The following is a 24,106-nucleotide window of genomic DNA, read 5'->3' on the forward strand; positions in this document are numbered from 1 at the left end:
TAAGAGTGTGTTTCTTACCTTGTGATCCCTGAGCTGTGTATTGACATTGACATTGAATGACATTTGATTATGTAATCGCTTAAATCCATCTGACAGAAACTGGATGGAAACCTGAGCTGGGTTCATAAAAAGATCTGCTGGTTCCATGTATCAGTACCAGCCCCAGCACTCACAGCATGAAAGGGCATAAGTATAGTATTCCCTGAAAGAACGATCCAGAAAGAGTCCTTATAATAAAAAAAAAAAATCCTATATGAGGTACTGTGTATCCAAAAAAAGCACAAATTGAATAGATGACTCTAAGAGATGTCTCTAAAAGGATGTATGGTGAGGTTGTTATATCACTAGACCATCATTAGATCATTGGCTTCCATTAAATCATGAGTCATGAGAAGCTTTTGGCTGCTTAACCACTGCTGATGCACTAAGCTCACATCAGACGTTGTGTACTCAGTCCCATGAAACCTCAGACAGCCTTTCTCTCCTGTAAGCTCTCCTTAAAATACACCTCAATCTTTTCATCCCTCTGCCCATTCTCTTTGAAGGTGGGGATGTGTGTGTATGTGTGTGTGTGGCAGGTAATGAAAGAGATCAGAAAACTTCTGGAAGAGTTGTGAGAAGTGGGTGGGTAGCTGCAGGGGATTAGAAAGATGAGTATAAAAGAGGATGATGGGAGACAGATGAAAAGTAGAAGAGAGACTGCAGAAAAAAAGAGCTGAGGAGTCAAACTCATTTTTGTTTTGCATCTGCAAGCAAGAAATCATATCCTCTGAAAAGCTCACCACTGTGAAACGAGGTAAGCGGCCAGGCATTCTGTCAAAGCCGAGCCTATAGCGAGTGTACAGCAGTGGTATTGCAAAAGAGGTAGTTCCCTCAGTAGGGTTTGTTCTTCATGAGATGATATTTTATCTGGTTGATGAAGACAGCTAAGAACAGGCGATAGAAAGGGAGCGAGAGAAAGGATGGCACACTGCAAAAAAAAGATATATTAGCAAGTAAAAATATCTTGAATATAGTCAGATTTTGTAGTATTTATCTAGTATTATCTCATTACAATATTACAACAAACCAAGTATAAGATTACAAAAACCTATACACACCATCCACTTTATTAGGAACATCTGAATATGACGAAGTGCAACCACAGAACTGTCGCTCACTCAATGTTTTTTGTTTTTCGAACCATCCTGTGTAAACTCTAGAGACTGCTGTGTGTAAAATTCCCAGAAGTCATAGTTAAAGTCACTGAGATCACATTGTCCCCCCATTCTGATGTTTGATGTGAACGTTAACTGAAGCTCTTGACCTGTATTTGCATGATTTTATGCATTGTGCTGCTGCCACATGATTGGCTGATTAGATAACTACATGAATGTGCAGGTGTACAGGTTCCTAATTAAGTGGACAGTGAATGCATTTCTAGATCTTTTTTTTTTTTTTTTTTTTACTTATTTCAAGCTTGTTTTATTGGCAGATAATTTTGCCAACTGAAGCATTTATTTCTTAGAAGAAGTAAAATTATCTGCCAATAGAACAAGAAAATGTAAAGTTTGAAATGAGTAAAAATATCTAGAAATAGGTTTAATAATCTTATATTTGGTTAATTGTAATCTTATATTAGGAAATATTAGATAAATCTGACTATATTCAAGATATTTTCACTTGCTATCATTTTATTATTATTATTATTACTACTACTAATACTATTATTATTATTACTATTATTATTGCAATGTACAGAGTTACAGTTAAGGACAAGTTACAGTTAAGCATCCCATATGCTGTTTGAATGGGGAAAAAAAACTATTTTACAATTTATCTAAAAAAAGACATTTTAAAATGTTAAAAAAGAAATATGGATGTATTATGCACCAAAATACCAAACCAAATTATAAAGGAAAATCAACAAAAAATGTCATGTAATTTAAGCAATTTTATGTAGCCAATCCACCTACCTGAATGTTTTTGGGAGGTGGGAGAAAACCAAAGAACATTGAGGAAAACCCACAAAAACACAAGGAGAACAAACATAAAAACTCCGCAGACTTAGGATCAAGAAGTTTTGTTTTGTTTTTTTTTCTTTATTAATATCTTAGCATACTTCATTTGACACCTTTTGGTACTTACAATTAGGAAGGAACATCTGTGAAACAATACACTAAATGCCCTGTTGAGTTAAATTTCATCTTTTCATCTTCATTTTGTCTTTAGGGTGTACAAACTTTTGCCCTTGCCCAAATTACATTTACATTTCATTTATTCAGCAGTGCTTCTCATAAAAAGCCAAGCAATTGAAGTATAGAAGTGGGGAAGGTCAGAAGTGGGGCCTTAACTCTGCTGGGAACTCAGAACCTATCAGAAGCTTAGAACTTTAACTGCTAAGCTACCATTACCCAGCATGCTTTGTGTTGAGAATCAGGGTGCAGTTATGGTCTGATAGAGAGGGACTCAGATAATAATGCCCTACAGTGTCAGAACCTTTATTGCTGAATTGTCACTTCCCCTGGAAGCAAGTCATCTATTTTGAAATCCCTTGCACAGAATACAAATTAGAGCTCTCAGTCTAAGTGGCCTACATTAGCTCACTGAGGTCAGGGGTTATGTAAACATACTATAAATAGCCCAGTCTTTAAAAATAGCCAGGCTCATTTGGAATTGCAGCAACAGAGTCAGTTAAATGATTGCACTTCCTATTTTGTCAGGAGCAGTAATTGACCTGATAAAGTGGTGTGGAAGAAATGAATTAGTGAAAGAAACATTAAAATGTCAAAAGACAAGAAGAAGAAAGAACCAGAAGAATGAAAATGGCACTTAATAGATGTTGGATGAGGAACAGCTGGAAAACATGCAGGGGTTTGCTTCATGTGTCTCAGATGAAGCATATGTTACCTTTCATCCTGCCAGACTCAGCTTTTACCCAAAGCTAATGACCTCAATGAGCTAATGTAGGAAAGCTAATTGAAGCAAAGCTAATTGAAGCAGAATCAAATCAATATTCATGCATATAGCTGAGGATGAGAGACTTGATCAAAGGCCAAATGTGGTACGCTGGCAGAACTGGAATTCGATGATCACCACCTTCCGGTCCTTAGCGCAGAACATTAACCACTGGGCTAACAGTATTTGTTGTCATAGCTAAGATGATAGTGATTTCTAGCATTAATTCATAGTATTTTTAGTAGCAATGTCATATTTCATATTAGGAAATGAACGCAATGGATGCCCCAGCCCCCACAGACAAGAAGGGACCCCCCAGGTTCAAGCAGAGAATAGTCCGGACTTTCAAGAGCAAAGCACCAAAACCGGGTCAGAAGGGTTTCGGAGAGGACATCCCTGGAATGGAGGGTCTCGGCACAGGTAAACAAACACACCGCAAATACCAAACTGCCTCCATGTCTTTTTTGTGCTGCAAAAGCACCACTTTTTATTGATCTCTCAAAATCAGGATCTTTGCGGATGTAGTGTATGATACAAAGTTAAAGGAATAATTTTGAGTCATTATGTTAAACATGTGCAGTAGTAATAGTAAAGACCAGGCTAAGATACACTATATGGCCAAAGGTTTGTGGACATCTGACCATCACACCTACATGTGCTTGTTGAACATCCCATTCCAGATTTAGTCCCCCTTTGCTGTTATAATAACCACCACTCTTCTGGGAAAGCTTTCTACGAGATTTTGGAGCGTGGCTGTGGGGATTTCTGCCCATTCAGTCACAAGAGCATTAGTGAGGTCAGGCACTGATGTTGGGCGAGAAGGTCTGGTGCTCAGCTGTTGTCACAGTTCATCCCAAAGGTGTTCATTGGGTTTGAGGTCAGGGCTTCTGTGCAGGCCACTCAAGTTCTTCTACACCAACTTTGGCAAACCATGTCTCCATAGATCTCGCTTTGTGCGAGCTACTGTCATGCTGGAACAGGTTTGGGATAGGCTTTAATTACAGTGAAGGGAAACGTTAATGCTGTTGCAGACAAGGACATTCTATACAACTGTGTGCTTATACCTTTGGGGCAACAGTTTGGGGAAGAACCACATATGGGTGCGAAGGTCAGATGTCCATATACCTTTGGCAATATAACATACTGTATATTTAATTTCTGTTTCTCTCTTCCCCAGACTTCACTGTGATTTGTCCGTGGGAGGCTTATGGCGACATGGAACTAAGTGATCTGGCTAAATATGGAATTTTGTAATTTTCTGTTTTGTAGGTCTTCCTCTCTCTCTTTTGGATTCCTCTCCTTTTACAAGTTCTCACTGTTAGGTATTTCATGGTGGTACAATTCAGTAACCTGGACAGTAAAAATAAATAAGCAGCATTCTCCTCAGCCACCCCCCCACCAATGAATAATTGGTAAGTCCAAAAAGATGGCACACTTCAGTTGATTTCCGGACCATGGATGTAAGATTGAGGAATCAGGAAGGCATTATTTAGACGCACCCCATGCTGCACAACCTAGATTTGCATACTGAAACATGATTGGTTCTTATATTTTATGATGCAATTATGCTGTCACTCATAATGCTGTTGTGTTCCAATGAGATCTTCAGTTCTGAATTTCTTGAATGTAGCAGGTTAATTTTTTTGATGAAAACTAAGATATATATTTTTTCATGACAAAAACTAATTAGCAATTCAACCTTCTGCTCAGTGTATGTGTGTATGTGGTGAAATGTGATGACTTCTTCCTTGTAATAAAAAAAAAAAAGAGAAAAAATTTCAGAACCAGTGGAATGAACTTTTTTTTTTATCCCCTCTCATCTTGGAAACCACTTATACAAGAGTTTTAAGAAACACTATTTGCTACATGCTCCGGTGCATGTGGCAAGACCTGAGAGGAAACCGCTGTGGTCTTACTGATAACTTGTTTGAGTGAATTAGCTACCTTATTGACGACAATGATGTTATATTGTGATGTTTCACTCCCTAAGAAACACTACACGGGTCTTGTTAGACTATTATAGTACTAACCAACTAGAACTTGATCCAAGTCAGTAAAGTAAACTTAATCAAATGGAACTAAATGTGTGTATTGTCTTATTAGCTTTTTAATAGACTCACGACAGTCACATGACAGTTTCAGTCTGTTCAAAGAATATCAGAGGAGTATGTAGTGGAAATGTGCATTTATAAAGCAATCTGGTGTTCAATCTATGGAGGAGTTAATCTTAGGAAATAATAATATTAGTAATAATAATAATAATAATAATGTATTTTTAAAACTTAAAGAGAACATGTATAAGGGAAGAAGAAAAAAAAAAAGACTTTCCTAAACTGAAACATGCTTTTGCATATAGCTCAACCACAAGTTCTAGCATTTTAAAGTCTGTTTAAAAGTGAATGAGAGAAAATTGTAAGTAAAGATTTCATTCTGACTGTGGCACAGCAGCATCATGGATATGGATATGGAACGGAATTAGGCTTATGTCTATTTTGCTACAGCATGTAACTATCAACTTGATCCACGCGTGACATTCACTGTGTGAGGAAATCACACTTGGCTAACAAGGTGTTAGACCTATTCAGGCAGATTAACTGTTCGTAGCTCTGCATTTATTACAATGGATTCTTACCTCGGGATCTTTTATCAGGTCTGGACAAGACTAAAAAAATAAATTAAAATATTTCAACACCATTTTGGTGGAATATGTACGTTTTCTTGAAGTAGATGTGTGGGAGTATGTTACAGGCAGAAAAACTATTTTGGCCAAAACCATATTTTTCATAATTCAGGCAATGTAACATTTGACTGGTTTCTCCAGACCACCACACACATGAAAAAAAAAAATTATATTTTCTTCGAAAGACTAAAACTAAATCCAAACTAGAAATCAAAATCAACACTGGTGCAATTTGAACCCCTTTTTTGTTCTGCACACGCAAATAAATTCTCCTAAAATGATTGAATCTTAAAAAAAAAAAACATGGTGGACTTTAATACTTGTAGCTGAAATAAAACTCAATACACAACTTGATGACTTTGCTCTCCCAAAGACAAAAACCCAAACTCATTTGTGCATATATTTAAAAAAAAACAGTTTATATGGACATTCAGATACAAATTACATCACAAATGGCATCCGAGTATGCAGAGAGGAAGAGTTCAAACCGAAAACACACTCACATTGTAAACTAAAGGATAATATGCACAACATGTATTATATAATAATGTGCAAAGATGGAAAGGAGATATAGGATAGGATTGGGACACTGCTGAAGGTTGCAGCTTGTTTCTTTCCCATCCTGACTGTACAGCTGGACGTCATTGGAAACCTGTGCTCTATAAGATGATCCAACAAATCTAGACTCGCACGCCCTTCGCAGGTTTTTGAAGTATTCCGACCCGAATTTCCAATCAGGTCCACGAATTCCTATCTCAGTTTGATTCGCAGGATGGAATTCATTAATAAATATCACCGGACTGAAATGAGTCTAGTCGTGTTTGGCTTTAGACTACTGTTTTAACAGTAGTACTTTAGCCACTACACACATTGGAAGGCTACAGAAATGGACAAACCCATCCTTATTTATCTAACACAGATCTTGGAAGAGTCTAAAAAGGCAAAGGGGGGGTTGATCGCAGCTAATGATGTCTTAATTTTCTTGATAACACTGAGAAACGTAGTGCATAGGCTGCAAAGTACCTAATGGACAGCAAAAAGTTAACACCCTTCCATCTCAATGAGCTTTCAGAGAGAGGCGGGAAATTCCTTAAATCTTAATACACGTTCCACTTCCAGGACTCGGAAGAGTGGAATATAATTCAACCCCTACATCACACAAAAACAAAACAAAAAAAAAATATGTGAGCTTAAACTAAAAAGCTTAAGTATGAAATGTTTTCTATTATTTACCTACGGTATAAGTGTTGACTGTTGATAAGCAACATCGCTGAAATCATTTTTAAACGGGTGAATCCATACACAATTAATACCCAGTAGCTCAGGTTTCATGCTTTTCCAACATTCCAGCACGGAAGTACTGATACACGACTCGGAACGAAGCACGTACACTGATAAATCCTGACCACAGAATAACCTGCTTATATTCGACTGATAGGTTTGTTAATAAATTACGGTGGAACCTGGATGTCGATGGCACAGCAGACACTGCAAAATCCATTTCATTTCAAACCATTTTTTTGAAGACACTTCAAAATCAAACAGTAAAATCTATTGATACAAAAATAAAACAAGGCAAACAACAGAAATTACCATAGGCTCATACATTTAACCAAAAAAAAAACCAAAAAAAAAAAAAATGTGCTTCACAAAATCTTTGGAACCAAAATTCATAAGACATAATATCAATATTCAGAAGATAAGAGTAAATACATGTAGAGAAGCGAGAAAAAAAATACTATGTAGTTTAACGTTTTTAAAATATCCAAAGTTTTCACTTGCTGCACACCCTGTTGTGAAATGACGCAAGTTGCATATCTGACAGCACGATTCTTGTAAAAAGGGCTCGAAGTCCCAAAATCCAATAAGGGTCTTAACAAATTGTATAAAAAAAATTCTTAGTGTGCATTTTTTTTCTAAACGTAATCATTTTATGTAGTGTTACATTTCGATAATTTCATGATTTAACCTCCACACTTAAATAGGAGTCAACAGGTCACAGGGACGGCATGTTAAAGAAATTGTCTAATAATAATAATAATAATAATAATAATAATAATAATAATAAAGATTGGTAACATTTTTGTTCTAATCTAGTTTATTTGCATATTGTTACTATTTAATTTTAAAGGTATGTCTTTTCAAAAAGACCTCGAAAGCAGGAGGTAATTTTAACACAAACAAACGAAAAAAAAAAAATCTAAGCAAGGTTTTCCGTAGGTTATTTTATGACACATCGTCCCATATGCGTGCGGAAAATTCTGCCGATACGTAACAGCTGTCAGTTTCGTTTTACATCCCAGTCCTTTCTTTCCTTATGAGAAAAAAAAAAACACCACTTCGAACAGTCGCCTCCTTTCATGTCGTATTTTCTCGGTTCCTCTACTAAAGAACGTGTGGGTTCTGTTTGTTGGTGGCTTGTGTGGCCCGTGTCCTCTTACAGTCAATGTAATGGTGTGGGCAGGCTTCTTCGTTAGGGCTAGGTTTAATGTAGTGTGTGATACTCTGAAGAGCGATGTACAAACTTTGTCCGTTGGAGTCCAGACACTCTGTGCACATGGAGTTTGTTGGCCGCTAGAACGGTTCCTCTAGAGCCATTACTGCATGCATATGTGCAGAGAAACGTGCCAAAGAAGGAAAGAATAATTTTTTTTCAGCCGTGCAATTCCTCAGTCAGCATCTCGCTCGTCTTGTAAAGTTACTTTTAGGTATGTAATTTTATTTTATTTTTTTTTTTAAAAACCCACTTGTAGTGATGGTACTTTCCTTTCTCAAGTATTTATTCTTAAGCGGTGTGTTTTTGTTTTGTCCACAAAAAAAAGGACTTGTGTGCTCCTAAGAGACTGGCTGTTGGTAAAAGTTTGGGCGAGTCGATGGAGCTGAGAGGTTCGGGAGTTTAGTAAGGAGAAAACCTGCTGTATCCGCCCCTATAGAGGGTGGCCTGTGGAGGGAAAAATAAACCGCGTCAGCACAATGTGACTGATAGGGAATAAAATTTTCCTCAGATGTGATGAACAGACAATGCGTGAACTAGTAGTGAGTGGTATGACCAAAAATATGCCAGTATAAATCACGTCCATTTAATTTCACAAGGACATACATATATATATATATATATATATATATATATATATATATATATATATATATATATATATATATAAATATAAATATGAAAGGAAAATATTTTTAGGGGGCCATTTAAATGTGTAAATATTTTTAGGGGGGCATTTAATTGTGCATACCACTCATTACTAGTTCAGTACTGCCTCGAAACAGTAGCATATACAGGGCTTTATGGTAACTTGGGTTTTCAGGGTGTTAGCTTGAAGGCTGCGTGAGAACTAACGCAGATGATTAAGTATTACTGTATGTGTAAAGAATTTCTTTATTTTTTCTTTGCTCTGATTTGCACTGCTCTCTCATAGTATTAGGACCTTTATCTCGAAATATTGTGAATTTTTTTGGTAATATTTCTTGTACAATGGCCATCATACAAACATTGTACCCAGATAGACTTTATTTGAAATTAATCGCTGAAAATATTTGCCATTTACCTTGGCAGAAAGCGCGGGTGAAACTTTTAAATGGGACAAGAAAGTCCTAGTGTTAGAAGGGAGGAAGGGGGCGGAGCTTAAAAGGTGTCGGTTCATATCAGAGTTCAAAACACTTACGCAACCATTCATTAAAAAAAACTCAATCATTCAAAAAAAATCGATTGAGAAGATGACTGATCTTTTTGCGTATTTTTAAGTGTTTACATGTATTACCGCACTCCAACGTAAAAAAAAAATTAATAATACCTAAAAAATATAAAATAAAAAAACCTCTGCATGTCTACATTATCTCTGTAATGCCTCGTCACATCACACAATACTCTGGATGTGACAGTATTGAGTTGAAAGTGACTGACAAATAAAAAGAGAGAGCTTTTTTTTTTTTTTAAATAATGAGCAAGACTTCGCTGTATGTTTGTCAAAATCAGTGGTAAAGCAAATCCAGCAGTCATACCATGCACTGCTCATGCACTGCTCATTTGCATGATATACTCAGCTAAAGATAATATTAAAGCATTGCTAATGTCACGGAAGAGCTAGCCATACCATTGCGCCCACTCCATATGCGGCAGCCGTGGGGGCTGCTAGCGCTGTAGCGTAGGGATCCGCCGCATACACGCGACCATAACTGAAATACAAAAAAGCACGTTTTTTTTCACCCTAGAATCTCAGTATGATGGATATCAACTGTGTTACAAATAAAGAGACTGGGGCCAACATGTGATAACGTTCAAAAACAGCTGTACAGATGCTAACCTGTCGCTATAGGCTGCTGCGGCAGCCGCTGCTGCTGCTGCTGTCGGACCTGCTACGGCGGTGGGCTGGGCGTAGCGATACGCCGCATAACCACCCTAAACACAAAAAGAGCCAGAGACACAGAGAGAGAGAGGGAGAGAGAGAGAGAGAGAGAGTATTATATAGATCAGATAAACTCCAGGAAGCACCCACAGTAATTTAAATAGTGTAGCTTGGTAGAAGGAACACACATTAGGCGTTAGGCATGATACAATATCAAATAACAAGCAAACTGCCATTAATGATCAGATGCAAACCACATTCTGAGAACGTAGCTGAATTTTGATGTTTTAGCTGCGAGTGTGTCTCTTCCTCACTGGCAAATCACGGCCATGGGATTACCTCAAAACTCGATTACATCATGCCAAAAAAACAAACACCATGTTGACTTTTTGTCGATGAGGAAGACACAAACTGAAATCAGTCGTAATTACGTGTGCAGCCTGAGTGCCATATCTCACCCTCCCCAAACCCCCAATGCACGCTCCACACAACGAAGGGTGAGCAAGTCATTTTACTGGTGCCAGTACACACAGACAGTCAGAAACAGTGAGATTAAGGGAAACGTTCATTCACACTCGTGGCACCACAACCACACAGACAGACAGACAGGTAGACAGACAGACAGGTAGACAGACACGCATACAGACAGCATGCACCCCAAACTGAACACAAAAACAAACAAAACAAAACAAAAAAACAAAAAACAAAAAACAAGCGATTTCTGCCAATCACACCACTGCATTCTACCCTAGAGCCAATCAAGTAATACTCCCACATTCCACCACACACCTGCAGGGATGGTGGGGAGAGCAGGGGTACAGGGAGAGAGGGAGAGAGAGAAGAAAGGAAGGAGAGAAGGTAACTAAATAAGTAAGAAAAGAAGGAAGGACAAGAAAGTAGAAAAGACAAAGAAAGAAAGAAAGAAAGAAATATAGAAGCAATGAAGAGAAGAGAAAAGAAAACAGGAAAAAGAAAGATTACAAAGAAAGAAAGTGAAAGAAAAAGAAAGGAAAGAAAAAGGGAAAAAATACAGAAAAAAATAAAGGAAGAAAGAAATGCAGAAAATCTTTAAACAATGAAAAGAAGAGAGAGAGAGAGAGAGAGAGAGAGAGAGAATACGAAGGAAATAGGAAAGAATGAACGAAAAAAAGGGAATGTAGTGCAAAGTCTAAAGCAATAAATAGCAAAAAGGGAGAAAAGCAAGAGGCTAAGAGAAAAGGAGTGCTAGAGTGAGAGAGAGCAAGAGCAAGAGCAAGAGAGAGGGCAAGAGATAGATGAGCTAGGTAAAGGAGAAAGGCAAGGAGGGAGGGAGAGAGAGAGAGGGATACAGGGAGGTGAGAGCAGGTATCTAAGGGCGGTAAGTGTGCCTGCATGCCAACACTGCTCCAGTCAGCATGCCACAGTGAGACAGAGATACGGGGAGATTCTGGGAAGGGGTCAGAATCACAAAATCATTTCTCTACAGCTAATGAGCTAATGAGCTAACAGCGTGGTGGACCCAGATCTGATTTCTGCTGGAAAACTCCACACATCTGGAAAGATGTAGATTTGGAAATGGTGCTAGAATGGGATTGAGTGTGAAACATGGAATTAGGCATGTGCTGATAATCGCTCATACGGCAGCGTCGCTGTGCGTTTAAGAGAAACACTACTATCTGGAGGACACAAAATGAACTCTACAGAATAATGTGAGTATAAATACAGGGGGTGGAGGAATCAGTAGCTCCCAGGACAAGCTGATTTCAGGTCCAGAACATTATTTTTTTTATTTATAGTTGTCCGATGTATGTGTAGGTTCAACAACCAGGAAAAAAAAAAATCCTTACTGACTTTCACAAAACATAAGCTTTATTTGGTATGTATGTCATCTGAATGACGGTAGAATAAATGTTACTACATGATGACTACGCGGAAACATGACAAGATAATATGACCTAACTTGTTTTGCGGATGTTCCACAACATTACATGTAACTATAAATGGATAAAAAGTATGTGTCATTCTTTAATAAATAAAAAATTGTATTCATCAGCAAATCACTGTGGTATAATAGGAATAAAACATTTCAGGGCATGCTGTTATTGGGGAAAAAATTTTGGATGGTAACAGTAACTCTGCGGCGTCTCCATTGGTGATTATTTTCCTATTTCCCCCCAAGTATTTTATTCCTTAGTTAATATTTATAGAATTAGTGTTTGTAGATTTCCAGAACCTGTTCACATGGCCAGCCAGTGAATAGTCATGTGACCTGACAGGCAGCATGTGCAAGTTAAATTAATAGCTAGTTGTGTTTATATGAACATCTTGGGTTTTAATGCACTCTAAGTTGATATGCTAGCAAGCGATTATGAGTTAACAGACATCTACAAACGTCACATGAGTGATGAGCTAGATGTTATGGCAAAAGTAGGAGTCCTGAATAAGATTCAGCGCAGTACAACTGAGTTCAGAACAATTTAGTTAAATATGATTCAGAACAGTACGATTCAGTAAACTACAATCAGTTCAGTACGCTTTGGTTCAATGTGATTTAGCTCAGTAGGACTTCAGTAGGAACCAATTTAGTATGATTCAGTTCAGTACGATTCAATTCAGTACGTATTGGTTCATTATAATTCATCTCAATATGATTCAATTCAATTCAGTACGCATCAGGTCAGTATGATTCAGTTCAATACAGTTCAGTTCAGTAGAACTTGTATTATGGCCAATGAGTGAAATTGTAATTTTTTTTATATATAACCACAATCATAAGGTTCATATTCTAAAAAAAATGCAATAAAAAAATACAATATCGGCACATGCCTACCGGTAAGGGACTATAAACTAAGGTTTCATTTTATAAAATTTGTTATAAAAATAACACCACATTTGCTTTTTTTTAGACCTTTGCACAGAAATGACCATAATCTTTTTTTTCTCGCATGAGAGGAAAGGCAGGCTGAAATCAACTCTTATGCTGGATAATTTTCTCCCCCTTCCCTTCACCCATGTCAGATTGCAGTGAGTTAGTAGGGAAACAGAAACGCATTAACAATCTCAAACAATCAATATGTCAAACAAATTTATTAATTGATAAATCAGTCAGTCAGAACGAGAGATGCACACTATCCGTCAGAGAAACCCTACCTGCGGCAATCTGCTACTAACCACAGAGTCCTGAAACACTATTCTACGGGGAGAACAGAAAGAGCTATCGTCAACCTGGACACGCACACACTCGTACACACACACTCACATACTCATACACACAAACACACAGGCAGGCGCTCATTCACTCATTTACACACTCACACACACACACACACACAAATACACAGAGACGCTCAGGTTCATGCCACTCTCGCACACACGCACAGAGCCGTCTATTCGTCCACCTGCAGTTTGACCTCGATTAGTGTGAGGATCAGATTTATACATTTAATAAATTGCATAGAAGAGTTTGCTTGTGTTGGTGAATTAGCAACATGGCACGCTAAAGTTATTCTTTAAGAGGAAAAAAACTGCTCATCTGGTGTAATTCTGAATGAGACGACTCCGTGCCGCTCGCCGTCACACATCCTGCAAACCACTCTGACTCAGAGTGAAGGAGAAAGAGAGGAGGATGAGGAGAAAGAGAGAAGGAGAGAGGGAACGATACTTACATAGAGGTCTGCGGGCCCATAGAAACCATCCTGGTACACCACGCTGGGAGGGAGAGAGAGAGAGAGAGAGAGAGAGAGACAGAGAGAGAGAGAGAGAGGGGGAGAGAAAGAGAGAGAAGGCAAGAGAGACAGAGATAGAGAGACAGAAGGAGGGAGTGCAAGAGTGAGAAAGAGAGGGTGTGAGAGAAAGAGGGAGAGAGAGGGAGAAAGAGGGAGAGTGAAAGAGAGAGAGAGAGAGAGAGAGAGAGAGAGAGAGAGAGAGGGAGACAGGGCAAAAAGAAAAAGAAGAGGACAAGGAAAGGCAGGAAGATGAAAGGATGAAAAGAGCGGAAATAAAAGCAAACGCGAGGAAAGAGTGCCACCGAGTGGCCGTGTGAGGAGAGGCAGGAGATGAGTGAATGATGGACAGAGGAAAAGAAAAACAGTGTGGGAGAGAGAGAAAAAGACGTGAGGAAATTAGTACACACACATGCAGTGCACAGTGAAATGCCACTTTCATCAGTCAGGTTTAGGGTCAATCATTAATGTCGTTACTCTAACACACAGCACTGAGCTGCAACTCTGGGAGGGAAAAAAAAAAAAAGATAGTGAGAATGATGATGAAACTGGCATTTTTGGTGTCATTTCAGTGATCAGCATTTGGTTTGAATTTCAAAAGCACAGCACCCCAAAAATAACACATGCAACATGCACAAATCATCAGAGTGCAAGTACGTGGAAAACACAACTGAAAACCTGTTTTAATCTGTATTATTAACGGTTAAGGGAATGCATAGTCTGGTTAAAAATCCCTTTTATACAGTTTTCCACTTACCTCAAATGTAACTGCTATGTTTACTTCAGTTTTACGCCAGAGCTACAAGACTAACCTAGCCCGTCTATCTCACCCAAAATATTTTCGTAAATACAAAACAGCAGCGATAGTCTGTTTTTAGGCATAACAAAATTATGCCAGGAGAATGTTATGAGGTTTTGTTCATGTTTATAGATTACAGTCACACTTTGTGACTGTAATCACAATGCGATTCAAGGTGAATATTTACAAAAAAAATTTAGGTAAGAAATTTCTTACCCTACGTTCACACTAACAAGCAATACGTCGCTCATAGCTACTTATCAATTGTAGCTACTGTTGTCACGTGTGGGCGTGGCCTGTCCAGCACAGTAGCTGTATATGACTACTAAAGCTAATTAGTTAAGCACAATTTAAATAATGCACTAATCAGTGTGAAACATGGCTGTTTGATTTACTTTGTACTAGCTTTGCTAGCAAAGCAAGCTAGCTGTACTAGCACTAAGCGAATTCCTAGCTGGAACTAAGAGAGCTTTCACACTGGCAGTTTAGTCCGAAACAGAGCACGGTTTGCGTGAAACTCGTACTCAGATCCGCACTTGCTCAGGAACTAAAGTAACCTTCACATGTGTTTTAGCCAATGATGACATCATTAGTTTCTACAACACACATGTACCACGAGTGGCAATGGAACGTTGTGGGACACAGAAGAGGTCCACTGCTGCGCATAACAGCACCAAAATAATAATTAAAAACAAAATATGGTGAGTTGCGCTGTGTTCTCCTTGCATGTCTGTGATGACCCAAGATGAACGCAAATGCACCAGGGTTCAACACAATCAACTGAGTCTGAAACCAGACCAACGCTGCGGGGGGTGCCAGGAATTATCACACTCGGATTCGGACAGCAGCAAACGTGCCCAGTGTGAAAACCACATAAAACAGGGAACTGAAAAAATGTCAGGCCACACGTGTCATACGACATCAGAATCAGAACCACATGACATATGGTCCGAGGAAGCATTTGGCTTTGTCGCTTTGGTGTGTCATACCTAATTTGCATACAATTCAGAAAATCACGCTGAAATCGTGGCTCTGTTTCGTGCACACACATATAAAAACTAATAATCTGCTTAATGGTTTGTCACTTGCTAGTGTGAACGTAGTGTTACTTGTTAGCTGCATTCACCTTAGAGCTCTAGTGCTAAACCAAAGTAACAATTTACAGACTGTAAAAATGTCTCAGCTGATCAATTACATTTGAGGTAAATGGGAAATTGCATACACTGGACTTTTTTGTTAAACGATTCCTTTAATTAGTTTTCACAAGTTTGAATGAATTAAAAGAGTTGGTCGGTGTAACTACTAGCGCACTTATGAACCAGCTATGTGGATGGTCTAGGGTAAGATGTTAGGATTTCCTGTACAGCACTATCTATATCCTGTAACACACCTCATTCAGCTAATGAAGCACTTAGAGTGTGTGTTACAATAGCGAGAACTGTGAAAACTGTTGGCCCTTCTAAACTTGTAGAAATTAAAGCTAATAAACCTACAGGGAAAGTGTGTGTGTGTGTGTGTGTGTCTTACCCTGGGTATGCTGGAATGGCAGGTTGTGGTATGGCCGCGCGCACAGCGCCGTAAACGGGCCGGCCGCGACCCCGCAGGTGAGCGCCCCTGAAGGTGGCGGCTGTAGTGGCTGCCGCCGCCGCCGCTGCTGTGGGGTACGGAAACCCTGGAACTGAGAGACAGGAAGTCCGTTTATTCATAAAAAAAACTGACAACAGAGCAAGGGTTGTGAGAAAATCAGAAAAAAATCAGTGATTCTAATTGTGTAGCAGTTAGTCAAGCCTACGGGTTTAATTTCGAAGGTGTTGAACCGATGAAGCCGTCAGATGAGATCAGATCTTTGCGATTAAGAGACTGTTCAGCAAAAATTACATTTACGCAAGGCTCCCTTTAGCCATAGTTTGGTGCCTGACATTTTCTTTTTTTTTTGTTTTGCACTCAAGCTACATGACTAATGAATCAGCAAATTTGAGATGAGATTTGCATTAAATTTAATCTGTAAAGAATTTTTAACAATAGACATTGTCACAAAGCAGCTTTACAGAAATCCAGATGTAGATTTAGATCCCTAATGAAAAAGACATAAGTGATGGTGGCAAGGAAAAACTCCCTGAGAAGACATGAGGAAGAAACCAGAGTCATAAGACCTTCTTCTAGGTAAAACCAGTTAGTAAGATACAAATCTTTTCTTCTAAAAACTTATACTATAAAGGTAAGCAGTACTAAGTGTGTATTAAATATGAGTCTTGGAATGATGCAATGAACAGTCTTCATGATTACAGCAGCGGTTCTTAGGTACAAATCTAAAGTATCCACTGAAGCAAATATGAGTCTTAGGTATAAACAGTTATGCAAATCTTTAGAGTGTCCATGTGGGAACAGAAGGTTGTGCCACTCCCTGTTAGCTTTATTAGCCTTATAGCTCTAAAGCAAATGTTGGACGTCAATCACATTTTGGATGATACATTGGGGTAAAGGGAAACTGTGTAAATGTGACTTTATTGCTTAACTAAGCACCTCTCTCTCTCTCTCTCTCTCATATATATATATATATATATATATATATATATATATATATATATATATATATATATATACATACATATACATATATATATATATATATATATATATATATATATATATATATATATGAGAGAGAGAGAGAGAGAGTAATACATAGCAATGGCTATATTAGTATATTAGTAATTAGCTGGACAGATAATGTGTAATTAGGCAGCACATACCCAACGCCTCACCTGCGTAGAGTTCCGGCCCATACATTGCTCCCACCATAGGGCTCAGCTTCCACCCAGCTACTAGGGACAAGGGGAAAGACAAAAAAAAAAGGAGGGAAAAGAACTTGCTTTTAAATGCCGGTTACATTTTTAGAAAAAGCATTCACTCTACTGTCATATCAGGAGATCTCGAGTTTTAATCTCCAACAATCCCATAGCCATCCATGGCCAGGAGATCAAGAGAGCATAACTGGCCATGGTGGGAGGGATAGCATTCTCTTCCCCCCATCAATCAGAGCAACATTAACCAATCACCCTTCCTAGTTGGTAGCTGTTGTGGGTGGAAATTGGCTTAACTGGAAGAAAATGGGGAATATTTATTAACAGAAAAATTACATTAAAAAAAGCCAATGTGAGGCCAACATATTGTCCGTAAAAACGTTGCTCATCTCAGAACTGCTCAGTGTCTCAGTGAAATAGAGTTTTTAGCCTGCGGATATCCACCTAAAGAACACTTCTTTAGGTGGATATCCGCACTTCCTGAACTGCCGAGTGTTAGCAGAATCCTCAACATTTACTAGCTAACTAGCAAGCTAGTTTCCGACTTGTAAAAACGTTCACATCTTTGCCAATTAGTTAAAATGAAATACTGATAGGGAATACAATCTATCAGCGATGGCAGGGTCTAGGCGTTTGTGGTGGCATTGAGTGGGTTCTTGAGAATGTGATGGAAATGTCAGTGACGTTAAATTAAATTTTAACAATATTTTTACGAGTAAAAAATGAAATTACTTAAAAATCATTAATACTGTAGCATGTTACTGTAACCTCATAAGTAAAAAGTGATATTGATAGAATTGATTCAATTACTCATAGTTCATGTCATGAGAAAGTTAAAAGTAAATTACAGTAAGCTAGCTAAATCATTCTTTGTGGCTAGAAGTGTTCACTTTAGAACTTCTTTAAAATTACTCAGAATGGACAGACACAGTGTCAGTAAAAGAAAATCACTAGAGGAGGAACACCCAAAGTCAAGTTAGATACCAAAAGCTCCAAAGCAGGAAACCTTCTGTAAGTACAGCGAGGAATAGTTAATATTTGGATTGACGTGTACGGACAGTGAAGAGCCCAAACCCTTTCCCTAGTGTGTGATATGACTGAAGCAGCTTTCTCATGAACGTATGAAGCCAGTTGAAACAGAACATGACATCCTGACCACAAAATCAAACAAGGCAAGTCCACGTAGATTAAAACAGCAACAGAAGCTGTAAATGAGTTTACAGCTCATTTTCAACGAGCAAAGATTCACTTAATGTTAACCTGCTAAACAACTCCAGGGGTTACTTATATAGGGGACATATAATTTAGGCAGAAGGGGATTTAGCAGACAAAAAAGGTTGGAAATCTTTGAATTAAGCGATGCTTGCCTATCCAGGCTCAATTTCTCAGACCGAAGATGTTACTAAATTGTGACTGGATTAATGCACTGGATGTCATCCGTCAATTGAACCACTATGCTTTAGTAAAGCCCACGACACTGAGAAATGCTCAAACTCTGATGTGGAGCAGCTCTGCATGCAATAATACATTCAGGCTTATTTGCATATTGTAGCCTTCTATAATATTGGTATTCCAGTGGCCAAAATATGACAATCATGGCACAGAAATACACACTGTACAGTCCGAGGCTTCAAGTAATGCTGTTATTAGGTGAGCAGAGGTGTCGCAGTGCGAAGATGAAAATCTTAGCAGAAAAAATACAGAATTGAACCACAAAAGCTCTAGAATGTGTCAGAGGACGAGATTTTTTTTAAGACCAAGAAACCATAAGAAAATGGCAAGGCAAAAATCAGGGTCCCACCCACTTGGTTTCTACTGGCTCACAAGAATGCTACCAGAAGAAAAAGCACGGTTTTTCACGTCACGCCCCCTGTCCCCTTCAGTGCACTGTCTATTTGTTGGGCGAATTTTGGTCTTCAGCTAATCTGTATATATTATCACCTCTAAATAAATAAACCGCATGTTTTTGCACATTGTATTTGTGTGTGTGTGCGTGTATACTTTACCATAAGGCAGAGCGCTGAGTCCCTCTCCGTTAGCATATGGACTGACCAGCTTCTTATTGGTCATCACTCGAGCTGTAGCGTTGTTCACCTGGCCGCCGACAGACAGACAGAGGAACAGCTCAGTGTAACCGCTCTGATTCACCTCCAGAGCCATAACATTTAACAGCATTATTTACATATTCATTACTGTTATGTACTAAAATTTAATATATATTCATTAATTTACACGTTTTAATTATTTCTGAGCGTTCGTGTTATGGAACTGATGGGAATTTCACACAAAAGTTTTAGTATTTAGTTACTCTTTCAAACAATGAACTAAGCTGTGCACCTGATGCAACAAAAATCAACTGAAATGTTATTATCCTGTGACATTCGTTGGGCTGGGGATGATATTTGGAGTTTAAGAAGAAATTGTGAGCTCGATGATATTCCCTTATATTGCTTAAAGATTTTCCCATCATGCATGGCATCCCCACTGATCATCCAACACAGAATCAATAAACAAACACAAAAACCCAGAAATAAATCAGCATCAAAGCAAAGGAACAAACGGTGCATTCCGTCTCTAAAAAATGGGAGAGGAGAGAGAGTGAGAGAGAGAAAGAGAGAGAGAGAGAGAGAGAGACGGAGATTCAAACATGATGAGATTCAGAAAATGCACACCATTCAGCGCAATCACATTCAGCCAATTACGTTTCGGTACACGACCGGGAATGAGCAAACGCCAGCCAATCAGCAAGCATCGGATGCAGCATATGGACCAATCAAAACACTTCGCAGCCCAGACCTCACCCCCTTTCATAACGCTTCAATACAGAGAAAGAGAACAGGAGAGAGAGGAGGGGGGGAAAGGGATGCGGGAAAAGAAAAGAGACGCAGTGCACATTCAGAGAGAAGGGCAAACGAAAAACAAGAAAATAATGAGTGAGAAAGGCATAGAGAGAAAGAGCGATAGATTATACATAAATAAACTATAATGCCAAAGTGTGTCAAATGAAAGGAAGCATGTGATTGGTTCTTGAGAGCGAGCAACAAAGGGGGAAAAAAGGTGAGGAAAAAAGAGAGAAAAAGGGAAAGACAAAGAAAGAGAAAGAGAGAGAGAGAGATGCATATGCCACATGACACAACAAATCAAATCATGAAGGCCAAACACTGGCAGGCATTGACACTGATCCGTCACACACCAAAGACCAATATGCAAACACCGTCATCACACACACGCACACACACACGCGCGCACACACACACACACACACACACGATCAAAACACAAGCTCTGGGTTTAGCCAAAAAACAAAACAGAAATCACCCCTCTGTGAATATAAGGGGAGCAATATCGCCTGAGAGACAATTTCACTGAGAGAGAGAAAGAGAGACAAGAGAGTGTGTGTGTGTGTGTATATATGTGTGTGTGTGTGTGTGTGTGTGTGTGTGTGTGTGTATAGAGGGGGGAGGGGAGTACACAACTCTCATCCTACACAATAATCAATATCTTCACCGGCTCCTCGGTTGGCAGAGTTGGGCAGATGGATGATGGGTAAAAACATCCCAAATGTGTCTTTGGGGAGGAATCGACTCGCTGATGTGTAGAGCTCATTAGAACATACAGGATGGACAGACGGACGGATGGAGAGACGGAGGGAAGAAATGGACAGGGCGGGCGGGGGATGAAAGAATTTATTGGAAGAATCTCATCAGCCGTGTCAGTGCGGGGGAGGAGTGATTATGTGTTAATGGTGATGCGAGTGAGACAGAGAGAAAGAGATGGAGAGAGGGAGGGAGGGAGGAAGGGGGAGATGGAGTAGGAGGAGGAGCAGAGCACATCATTTCTGTCAGTAGCCTGTGGTCCTTGGCGGGTGGTCGAGACGTGAGACATGGCTGTAATTTAATAAAGATTCCTCTTTTTGTTCGCGATCTTCCACTCTGTTGAATAAAACATCGCAGCAGGACTCGACTCAGAGAGGCGGCTAACGTGCGAATGTGGAAGACATGATGGCACGACGCCCACTGAGTTCATCGCAAATAGCTGCTGCAGCGGTTACTAAAACCGAGCTGCGCTTTTTAACAGCGACCCACGTTTAAGCTAGACAGCTGAACAGTTACATAACTGGATTTATGACACTTTAAAGGGGTTCTTTGTACACTTTGTGCACTTGGAAAACATAACCTTCGTATTAATAAAATGCAAAATTCAGCCATTAGGTTATAAACAGTGTTTCATACTACTACTGATAAGCTGGATGTCTATTATATATGCTACAGCATGCTAGTATAATAGTATACCATGCTAAGAGAAAAAAAAAAAAAAAAAAAAAAAGTACATTACTGACATTATACCACAGCAGTGTTGACTTCTCAAATCTGATTAGTCAGAAAGTGTTGATTAACTTTCTATAACAGCAGCTCTGACAGTATTATTGCTCTAAATAATAATATGATGTTATCGTTTCTATAGTAACAACAAACACAGGGACTTGCATGATGGGCATGCCCCATAATCCACGTTTAACAATAAAGAGACTAAAACATGTTGTGATTTAACAAAAATAAACATATGATCGTTGATATGGTGATGTTTTCTTTAAGGAAATGTTTAACGTGTGTGGAAGGAGCCTCCAGTGTCAGCACTATGTAACAGTCAGTACATTTTTCGCCATGGGAAAGCCTTCTTAGCAGAGAACTTCGTGCTTTCCGTTTTCTTGGTAACCATGGCAAGCTGTGTTTTTTTTTTGTAATCATTATCTTTAAGAAAAAGTGCAGGAACGACTGTTTATTATAGCTACTATAATAGTGTAAGTGATAACTGGAACTAACTTGCGGACGTTACACATAATTAACTGTATCTATAAACGGATAAAAAGGTACAATGTGTAGCTCTTTAATAAATAAATGATCAGTACCACAGGCAGCTCGCTGTGGTATAAGAGGAATAAAACACTTCAAGACGTGCTGTTATTGGAAAATAAATTGGGGTGGTAACGGCGACACACCGCCCGGTGACATCATTTTCCTATAACTGTCGCGTTTTATTCCTTAACTAAAGATTTACATATTTGAAGGAATGTGAAAGAAAAGGTTGCTTTCCATTTTGGCTGAATATTTGTGATGAATAATAGTTAATCTATCCATTTTCATGCAGTCCAAACCTTTACTATTTCCATGGGCAAATCTTTGTCACTGTAAACTTGTATCATAAGCATTATCACTGTAGTTACGCACATGTTTACTGGCAGTTAGCGTTATTACACCTCCCCCCTGAAACTCCCTCAATCCCACATCAGCTGTTTTACAGAGTGGGATGGAGCTGATTTTGCTGACTGAGTGCCAAATTATTACTTTGTGGTGGACCTTTGCGTGATGAAGCACACCGTGTGGGTGTAAAAACCCTAACTACAGCGAAAGACCACAGAGAAGGTCAGGTGGGTTTTAGCAGGTGGTGAGGGGGAATGGGGGTGTGTGTGAGGGGAGGAGGTTGAGTTTGGAGTTTGTGGGGTGGTTCAGGAATGAAGCCGTACATACACACACTTACCATGTGCCAGGAAACGGCATGACGACACGCGAGCGGTTACCGTGGAGACTGACAACGATAACAATAACAACAACAACACAGAAGTCGTCAGGGAAACAGAAAGAAAAAAATTTTAGGATAAAAAAAATTTAATATGAACAGAGTAGGCTAATGGCCAAAGGAAAAAAATGCCTAATACAACAAATAATGAGAGAACAATTAGGTCTGAGAGAGAGAGAGAGGGAGAGAGAGAGAGAGAGAGAGAGAGAGAAAGAGAGAGAATGAATTTTGGGATAGGAAGGAAAACTCAGGGAAGCAAAAGAAGCACAAACTTAAGGAATAAACTAATGGCAGATGGGTAAACGTTTTAGAATGACTGCATTTCAGGTCACCGTCTGAGGTTTTAAAAGCGGGGAGGCTAAGAAACAAACAGGCAGTGTGTTAGTCTCGTTTACAGGATGAAGTGACTAAAGCGTTTGAAGAGCTAGCTTCGCTAAATAATTCAGTGCTTTCACATAAATACATGTTCTAAATGCATGAACACAGCAGCCTCGAGTCAGAAAGGGAGGTGGAAGGAAGACTCTACTGATGACTCTATGGGTGAATCTAGTGATGAAAACAGAAAGATGAATGCAGCTAACAAATATTTATGAGCAGCAGGTGAAAGCAAAATGACATCATTCAAGGGACGAGTGCAGAAGGTGACAGCTGAGGCTTAAACAGGGGTATAGATGGGAAAACAGGAAAAACGCTGGAGCAGGGTATGAGAGAGAGAGAGAGACAAAGAGAGAGGGAGGGATAGATAGATAGACAAAGAAAGAGACTGTGTTGCACCTTTTCCACTGACAAGGTGCTGGTACCTTTGTAAGAACTAATACAATAACAACAAATTTGTCTCAGCATTCTCTGGAAAAAAATATCAGACAATTATGTCCTGTCACAGTGTAATGTCATTTTGGTAAGTGTTAGCTAGCTAGTAAACAGAAAACCTAGCTAGGAAACATAGCATTCCTTAAAAATAATTTACCACAGGGAACACTTTGGTAAAGGTTATCAAGCTATTTAGCTAGTTTTCTAGCTAACTGTTTCTCTGTTTTCTAGCTTGTTTTCTTGTTAGCATTTTGCACAATGTTCCCTCCAAAATCATTTACCACAGCATGTTAGCTAGCTAGTTTTTGCTGTTTTCCTAATTGCTTGTTATTTACATTAAAACAAAAACTAGCTAACCAGCTAGCTAACATTTACCACAGCATTTGCAATGAATACTGTTTGAATACTGTCCTAGATGTTAGCTAGCTAGTTAGCTAGTTTTT

At 39.0% G+C, this 24,106-nt stretch overlaps 2 protein-coding genes across 12 annotated transcripts in view; one reads left to right on the top strand and one right to left on the bottom strand.

Annotated features, from left to right (window-relative positions):
- Window positions 1-581: 581 nt before the first annotated feature.
- LOC113538318 (retinal cone rhodopsin-sensitive cGMP 3',5'-cyclic phosphodiesterase subunit gamma) lies at window positions 582-4,528 on the top strand. Its single transcript, XM_026933287.3, has 3 exons — window positions 582-796; window positions 3,204-3,357; window positions 4,115-4,528. Exons 2-3 carry the CDS (start codon window positions 3,207-3,209, stop codon window positions 4,189-4,191), a joined length of 228 nt encoding a protein of 75 aa, XP_026789088.1. The 5' UTR covers window positions 582-796; window positions 3,204-3,206; the 3' UTR covers window positions 4,192-4,528.
- A 1,443-nt stretch (window positions 4,529-5,971) lies between these two features.
- rbfox2 (RNA binding fox-1 homolog 2) overlaps window positions 5,972-24,106 on the bottom strand; it is a 62,486-nt gene continuing 44,351 nt past the window's right edge. For 4 of the 11 annotated variants that reach the window (XM_026933255.3, XM_034310574.2, XM_026933258.3 and 1 more), the window contains 7 exons: window positions 19,283-19,370; window positions 17,226-17,297; window positions 16,000-16,150; window positions 13,617-13,659; window positions 9,931-10,025; window positions 9,721-9,802; window positions 5,972-8,558 (listed from right to left, as the gene is read on the bottom strand). In XM_026933255.3, the coding sequence (XP_026789056.1) occupies window positions 8,514-8,558; window positions 9,721-9,802; window positions 9,931-10,025; window positions 13,617-13,659; window positions 16,000-16,150; window positions 17,226-17,297; window positions 19,283-19,370 (576 nt within the window). In that variant the 3' untranslated portion in view covers window positions 5,972-8,513. Of the gene's footprint in view, window positions 8,559-9,714; window positions 9,803-9,930; window positions 10,026-13,101; window positions 13,145-13,616; window positions 13,660-15,999; window positions 16,151-17,225; window positions 17,298-19,282; window positions 19,371-24,106 lie in introns of those variants that run through there. The other 7 variants (XM_026933261.3, XM_026933262.3, XM_026933256.3 and 4 more) reach the window with 6 other exon arrangements.

Source organism: Pangasianodon hypophthalmus, chromosome 2 (assembly GCF_027358585.1).
Source record: "Pangasianodon hypophthalmus isolate fPanHyp1 chromosome 2, fPanHyp1.pri, whole genome shotgun sequence".
In the NCBI taxonomy this organism is placed as follows: Eukaryota; Metazoa; Chordata; class Actinopteri; order Siluriformes; family Pangasiidae; genus Pangasianodon; species Pangasianodon hypophthalmus.

Bases quoted from the DNA above. Each gene is read 5' to 3' on its own strand.
- LOC113538318 (XM_026933287.3), top strand. From the start codon at position 3,207: ATGAACGCAATGGATGCCCCAGCCCCCACAGACAAGAAGGGACCCCCC. The intron at 3,358-4,114 runs GTAAACAAACAC...TCTCTTCCCCAG, and splicing joins AATGGAGGGTCTCGGCACAG to ACTTCACTGTGATTTGTCCG.